This window comes from Oryx dammah, unplaced genomic scaffold, assembly GCF_014754425.2.
Source record: "Oryx dammah isolate SB20612 unplaced genomic scaffold, SCBI_Odam_1.1 HiC_scaffold_1164, whole genome shotgun sequence".
Lineage (NCBI taxonomy): Eukaryota > Metazoa > Chordata > Mammalia > Artiodactyla > Bovidae > Oryx > Oryx dammah.
Window position 1 is genome coordinate 1 of NW_024071295.1, and position 7928 is coordinate 7928.

Here is a 7928-nt window from a genome sequence, read left to right on the forward strand (position 1 = left end):
CCCCCCTCCCCACAACATCTCTCTGGGTCATCCCTGTGTTGTGTTTCCTTTTTGGCAACTGTGTGTTGGTCCCGTCTGCTCGTGCAGTTCATCTCTGTGGGGCTGTGTGTGTGTTCTCTGAGTGCTTCTATGTCTCCTTTGTAATGCTCATGGCTGAGAAGTCTGTCTCTTCTCTGTGTGTCTGTCTCTGATGTCTGTGTCTTTCTTCTCTGTCACCATGTTTGTGTCTCTACTCGTGAGTGGCTGTAGGTGTGTATGCCCTATGTGTGCTTAGTCAATCAGTCGTGTCCAACTTTTTGCAACCCCATGGGCTGTAGCTCGTCAGGCTCCTCTGTCCATGAGGATTCTCCAGACAAGAATACTGGAGTGTGTGTCCTAAGGGTATTTCCTTTGGTGCAAGCAAATACTCCTTTGTTTCTTCTTCAAACAGTTTTAGGTGTATTTTCTGGATTTCCTCTTTGTAATGATAGTAAGTGTACCTTCTGCATCCCTGTTTCTCCTGTTTGTGTGCCTATATGTGTGTGCTCTGTGCACATCTTCCCTGACTTAATTGGTGTGAATAGTTGTGTATACACAGCTGTGTGCACCTGTTTTCCTGAGTGCAGTTGTGCATGTATCTGTGACTGTGGCTTCTCTGTCTCTACAGTCGTGTCTGGCTGTGGGTGCCTCTCTCTGACCAGAGCTGTATGTGGTCACAGTTCATACATAAGTTCACATGCACAGAGGTATCACTATAGAGGCTGAACCTGAACGTTGGCCTCCAGGGTCATCTGAACCTGCAATCATGTGTGTGGGAGATGCTGGGACTGTGTATAATGTTGTTGGTTACGTGGAATTTTATTTGTCTGTGTGCTCTGGCTCTGTGTGTGGCTGTGAGTCTGTGTGTGATTTGCCCATTGGTTCTCTTTCAAGTGGCTGTGAGTCTGTGGGTGACGATGATATCTGTGAGTCTGCAGTAGCAGTAAAGCAGTGTGAGCCTATTCCAGTATCCGTCTGTTATCTCCGTGTGCAGCACTGAGGCTGTGGATGATGATACTTATAAGACTAAGTCCCTCTGCGCAGCTGTCCCATCGCCTTGGCTCTCCATGTACAGTCTGTGTGTATTTGAGTCAGCTTGTATTCTCTATATGTGGCTGTGAGTCTACATGGGAGTTTGTGTACCTCTGTGGGTGGTGGTGAGTCTGCCTTCATCTCTAAGCCCCTGGATGGGGCTGTGATCCCTGAGTGTTCGAGAGTCCCTCTCCTGCTAAGGGGAAGGAAACGCCCCATCCCTCACCCTCCTCCCACTGCCAGTGGGGTGGAAGCCTCCAGGCTAGCTTTGAAGCCCTAGCCAGCCCCTGGCCTTTCCGGGAATTCTGTGCTCCCTGTGGGGGGCGGGCAGGTGGGTGGAGGGGCAAGGACAGAGGCTTCTTGTCCACCTGGGCCTCAAGCATCCCAGTCAAGTGGGGCCCCATGTATACCCGCCTGACTTCCTGCAGGAGACACATGCTTCGCCTGAAACAGACATGCCTGTCACATGCCCGAATGGAGTCAACACACAGACCCCTATTTAAGAGAGACAGACAGACAGACAGTGGGACTCCTCAGTTAGGGCGTGGACAGGCTCCACCCAACGCCTAGGCTGGGGTCCAGGAATTAAGGGCGTGCCTAATTTATAGACAGCCTGTATCCACACTCTCCACCCAGCTACAAATCCCTCCCTGCCTTCCTCTGAGGACCCCCCAAGATCTAGGGTCCTTTCTCCATTGGGCTGTCTGTCTGAGGTCAGCCTGTGGTGGCCTGGCTGTGTCTCTCCCTGCACCTGTCCCACTGCTGTCCTCACATCTGTCTGCTCTTCTGCCTGAATCTGACTTTCTCTGCCTGTTGCCACCTGCCCCCCTATGTGTCTCTCAGCCTCAGCCACTTGCTCTGTCCCTTTGGGCCAGTGTGTCGCTTCCTAATCTCTGTTTGTGGATGTGTCTGGCTGTGTCCACCTGTCCATCTGCATTCGTCCAGGAGCTTGCATGCGCCTCTCCCTGCCCACCGTTTCTCAGTCTTTCTCCCCTTACTGCCCAGCTGCCTGTCACTCCCTCACACTCCCCGTGTCTTTCCATCCCTTCTTGTTTTCTGTCCTTGTGCTGTTTCTTCTGCCTGCTCGTCTCTGTTTGAGATCATTTCTCTTCCTATCTCTGTCTCTCCTCCTGCCACCCATTCCATTCTGCCATGTGTCTGACCTGAGTCAGTTCCCTCTGTCTGTCTTTTCCTCTCTCTAGATTTGGGTCTGTTCCCTTGATCTTTCAGTCCACCTCCACCGCCTGCCCTGGAAACCTCTGTTTACTTCAACTTGGGTTCAGATGAAGGGAGGCAACCCCTCTCTTTCTGCCACCCAGAACAAGAAGAAGGAAACTGAATTAAAGTTAAAATTCTACAGGGAAAAAAAAAAAAAAACCGCGGGGCAGATGGAGCACCGGCAGTGCTGATTAGCCACCGACAAAACCTGAGGTGTTGATTGGTCAGAGGGCAGGCGAAGGCAGGGTCTGGCTGAGTGGGAGCCCTGCCGCCCAGTGGCGGGGTCCCAGAGCCCCAGTTCTGAGTTGCCGCTTCAAGAGCTGAGAGGAGCAGGGAGGTGAGGAGGGGGTGCTGGCCATCGAGGGGGCTCCTGAGATGCCAAGGCACGAACAGGGGTCCCGGGAGGGGGCTCAGGGGTTCCCTGGAGATTTTTTTAGTCCTAGTGAGGAATTAAATGGGAGGGGGAGTCCTTTTGGTACCCAGATCCCAGGAAATGAATCCAGGAGTGGGTGGGAGTCTTGAAAGGGTGCTCACACTTGACAATGGGGCTCCTTGAGAACCTTCCTTGACCCACGGAGGGGATTCAGGGCTTGGGTAGGGGGTTTCCTGGAGGCAGTTTTAGTGATGATGGGGACCTTGAATGGGGTTTTCTGAGATACGGCATTCCCAGGAAGTGAGTTCAGGGATGGGGGTTTCTTTAGAGACACTCTGTCCAGAAAAGGGGGACTCCAAGCTTGCATGGGGATTGCAGGGACACCCCACCCCAGGAAACACATCAGGCACTGGGAGTTGGTTTTTGATGACTGTCTGAGGGACCTCTTCTCACGAGGGGAAATTAGGGCTCAGGTGAGGTTCCTGAGACACCCCAAGTCCAGAAACAACCTCAAGCCTGGAAGTGTCTCTAAAGTGACTTCTACTAAAATAGGGGTGTATAAGACTTGACAAAGGTCCTGGAGAATACCTCTTTAGTCCCTAGGAGGGGAATTAAATGGGAGTCCCCGGGTCACTTCTATCCCTGGAAGGGGGTTCAGTTTGGAGAATTGCCTTTGGCCTCTAGCGAGGATATTCAGAGTTGTGGCAGAGAGCAGTTTGCCGTGTCCTGTCCCCGGCGGGGCTGGGGTCGCTGAGCCTGCCCCCCACCCCATCCCCAGCCCCTTCAACAGGTTGCATCAGCTCTTGCTCAGGCTGGCGGCCCAGGCGGGGAGGAGGGGGGTAGGGGGCGTTAGGAGGGGTGGGGCAGTCGGGTCGACACGTGTCCCTGTAAGGAGTGAGAGGCCTAACCACACGGTGAGGGTGGAGGGAAGGGGGAGGTGCTCGGGGGACCGGGGAAGGAGAGAAACCGAGAGCAAGAGAGAGTGAGTGTGGGGTCTGAGAGGAGAGGCTGTCCCCACTCCAGATGGCTATCTCGTCTGCTGAGGGGTCGGTATCTCTCATTCTGTTTCTGTCCCTACCCCTTTATCTCTGGTTGCCTTCTTTTTTCTCCGTGTCTCAATGAGTAAACTGTTGGCATCTCTCCCTCTCCGATTCCCTTCTGTCTCTCTCCCATCTCTTTCTCCCTCGGCCTCTCCCTCTTGTCTCCAATCCTCTCCACTTTCCTTCCTGTCTCTCTCATCCCTCTGTCCCTGTTCTCCTCGCCTCATCTGTGTTTCTGTTTCTGTATCTGTCCATCGCCATCAGAGCCCCAGTCCCCTTCATCTAGGTCGCCCCACTTTGTAAGCCACCCTGCTCCATAACTGACCATCTCACCTCATTTCTCTGCCCACAGGATGGAACTGCAGGATCCAAAGATGAATGGAGCCCTCCCTGGGAGTGCTGTGGAGTGAGTCGGGGGCCCAAGGGGTCAAGGTCAGAGGTCCGAATTACCTTCTCATCACCTCCTTAATTTCTTTGCCTATTCTACCTGCAGGCAGGAGCATGAGGGCTTCCTGCCCAGCCATAGTCCTTCTCCTGGGAGGAAACCGGCCCAGTTCATGGATGTGAGTGACCCCACAGGACCCATCCCAGTTGTATCCTGCCCAGCTCAGCCCCTCCCCTACTGCTCTCTCTTCCCCAGCTCTTCCCTTCTGCTGTTTTGCCTCTGGTCTCTGCCCCACCCTCCCCTGTTCCTCTCTACTTCCAACTGCTCCCCTCTAGAATCTCCCTTCCCCGCTCCCCTTTTCCCAGCTTCTTCCTATCTTCAAATTCTTTTCCTTCTTCTGATGGCCCTTCCTGGGTTTCTCCCTGCCCCCAACACTTCTTCCCTAGCCTTTCCCAAGGCCCCAGCACTGGTCTCTGTCCCTAGTCTCCTTACCTGGTCCCCTCCCCATGTTCCCTGGGCCTTGTCCCTTACCAGCAGTTCGAGGGGAAGACATCGTTTGGAATGTCAGTGTTCAACCTCAGCAACGCCATCATGGGCAGCGGCATCCTGGGGCTGGCCTATGCCATGGCCCACACGGGGATCCTCCTCTTCCTGTGAGTCCTAGGCAGTCTGGGGTGGGAGCTGGGTGTTGTGGGGCCAGCCGGGAGGCCTGGAGGCCAAGTCCGAGCAGTGCCATCTGCCATAGGGCTTTGTTGCTGTGCATCGCTCTTCTGTCTTCGTACTCCATCCATCTCCTGCTGACCTGTGCTGGTGTTGTAGGTGAGACCCAGAGCTCACCTAGACCTTGGCCTCCAGACCCAAGACCGGCCCCTCAGAACTTGGATCCAGAACCCCAGACACCACACTCAACTCTCTGGGCTCCAGACCCCAGACTGTACCCTGGGTCTCATACCTTATCTGGGCTCCCAGATTCTCAAGCCCCAATCCTCAGCCCTCAGTCTGACCATCAAAGCCTGTTGCTCAGACTCTCCCTACTGCCAGACCACTCCACTCCACCCTCAGTCTCCAGCTTACTTAGCAAGGAAGCCAGCCCCACAACCCAAGACTACTCCCCCAGCTCCCAAGCTACCACAGCCCCAGATCTCAGACTTCATTCCTACCATGGCTTCAGTGGAGTGAAGCCATGGTAGGACCCCCAAGACCCCCCCCCGACCCACATCTGGCCCCCAACCTTCTCCCTGGCCACAGATCCTACCTGACAGACTCCAGTCCCAAGCCCAATCCTAACTGCCTAACCCTCACCTTCAGCTCCGAGCAATGAGACCCAATCAGCCCAAGCCCCAGCTCCCTAGCTCCCAGGCTCTGGCCCTGGGAGGCTCTCCCACCCCTGGCCTGGCCTCCTGGACCCACAACCTGTCCCTTTCTGGTCCCCTCCCCTCCAGGCATCCGAGCCTATGAACAGCTGGGACAGAGGGCACTGGGGCCTGCGGGGAAAGTAGTGGTGGCGGCGGTCATCTGTCTGCACAATGTTGGGGGTGAGGACTCTGAGAAGTGGGGGTCAGCTTGGGGGAAGAGGGTGGGCTGAGGTGGGCTTCCCCAGGCTGGGGTGGGAGGGAGATGAGGGGAATGCTTCTGCTTACACCTGCCCCCACCTGCACCAGCCATGTCCAGTTACCTGTTCATCATCAAATCCGAACTTCCCCTGGTTATCGCCACTTTCCTGGACATGGACCCTGAGGGGTGAGTGTGCAACACCCCTTGGCTCTGACCCACAGGCCACTGATTCTGCCTGTGGGGTCTGGCTGCTAGCTTCAACTCTATGTCCAGCTGACTCCCAGGTCTTCTATTTTTGAGGCTGTTGGGCAGGCCGGTTTGGGCAGACTGTGATTCCTGTGTACTGTGATGCTAGCAGTATGTGTGACTGTTGCCCTGGCTAGTGGAGTCCAGTAACACCATATGTTGATTTTTGTGACTGTTCTGGCTGACTCCATGTGTCCAGTGTACTTTCATGTTGACCCTGTGGCTACACCTATCCAGTAGACCTAAATCCTGTCTATGGGTTTGATTCTGTGACTCTTGTACTGGCAGATTCTCTGGCCATCTGTATGCTAGCTGACTACAGCTGTGTCCTAGATACTGTGACTCCAACCATGTGTGTTTGACATTTGCTTACTCTGACTTTCTCTGTCCGGTGAATTCTGTTTGATTCTGGGTCTGTTGGCCTGGCTGAATCTGTCTAGGTGTAAGTGTATGGTCACTGACTCCAGCAGAGTATGTGCATGTGTTTGTGCAGTGTACCATGGCACCAGCTATGTATACATGTGTGTGCCTGCTCAGTCACTCAGTCATGTTGGACTCTTTGTGACCTCGTGGACTGTAGCTTATTAGGGCTTTTCTGTTTGTGGAATTTTCCAGGCGAGAATACTGGAGTGGCTTGCTGTTTCCTACTCCAATGTGTAAATGATTTGTGTTTAACTCTTTGTGTTTAACTTGGTTACCATTGTTCTGGCAAATTCTTTCTGGCTGTTTGTGTGTGAGCCTCAACTGTGACTATATATGTTTTCTGTATTATGGTTCCAACCATGTATGTTTGCTTTTTCCGAGTATACATCCAGCCAATTGTGTGTTTAATTCTGCATCCGTCTGTTGGCTGAATCTTTCCAATTGTTTGTATATGATAGCTGATTCTGGGTATCCTCTTAGATCTTTGGTTTGATCCTGAAGCCATTCAGGTAGCTAACAGTCTATGTGACTAGATGTGTCTCATTATTATAATTAGCTCCCACTGCATATATGACCAGTGGTGCTTCATTTATTTGTAACTGTGTGTCTAGTAGGAAGAGAATATGTGAATGTCTGGACCATATTAAGCACTATTCAATAAAATTCTTTGAAGAAATGAACAACTGTTCAGCCAATTCTGTATTAACAGACTATCCTGCCTGGACACCTCCCTCCAATATCTGTACAGATCCCTCTTTCTTTGAACTTGGTTCCAACAGCATGGCCAGCTGGCTAATTCTGTTTCAATTTCCATCTTTGACTCTGGCCAAATCAGCTCAACTACTTTCAAGTGCTCAACAAACCTTGAGTTGTTCAAACAATCATACATATAAGTTTCTGACTTTTTGTCGAGTCTGCAGATCATCAAGAGATCATCAGACTGCTGTTCTACCTGTTAGACATACCAGGGTCATGACTCATTCTGTGTCTGGTACCTTGTGTTGGACACTGCGAATCTGGCTGTTGTGGGCTGTTGTTTGCCCATTTGACTGTATGTCCACTTGAGATCTGATGACATAGTTTGTCCAGCTATGTGTGTGTTCCCAGCTATATCCCTCTGACAGTGTGTGGCTGATAGTCTGATAATCTGTCTGGCTGTTTCTGTCATTCCTGTTGTGCCATTTGTCCCTTGTAACTACCTGGAGGGGTCAGCTCATCTCTCCTGACTGTGTGCAGAAACCTGGCTGGCTGGCTGGCTTCTGTGAGTGTCTGCTTGACAGTTTTCTTTGGTAGGCAGTTAGTCACTATGTTTGCCTGTCTCCTTAGGGACTGGTTCTTGAAGGGAAACCTCCTTATCATCATTGTCAGTGTTTTAATCATCCTGCCACTGGCCCTCATGAGACACTTGGGTAAGAGGCTTCCTGCCTTGGTCATTTGCATGATGGAATTAAAGAAGGGGAGCCAGATTCAAAGAATCTCAATTTTCAAGGGCTGTGGAATACCAGGGGAGAGCTTGTTTTGTGTGGGTTTTAACAGATGAATAGGAGTTTGTCAAGTGTTGGGGGGCTGGTCCAGGTGGAAGTTTGTGCAAAGTGTGGCAAAATTGGGGTGAGGGGGCCTTGAATTGAAGGTCAGACTA

The 7928-nt window shown here is 52.3% G+C and overlaps 1 protein-coding gene across 1 annotated transcript; it reads left to right on the plus strand.

The window, feature by feature from the left end:
- Positions 1–2570: 2570 nt before the first annotated feature.
- LOC120859472 (sodium-coupled neutral amino acid transporter 5-like) lies at positions 2571–7718 on the plus strand (the record flags this gene model as incomplete). Its single annotated transcript, XM_040235568.1, has 8 exons — positions 2571–2605; positions 4034–4087; positions 4175–4244; positions 4601–4719; positions 4812–4885; positions 5509–5601; positions 5728–5806; positions 7616–7718. Coding segments are annotated over exons 2-8 (591 nt in total), but the record flags the coding sequence as incomplete, so codon positions are not given.
- Positions 7719–7928: the final 210 nt, after the last annotated feature.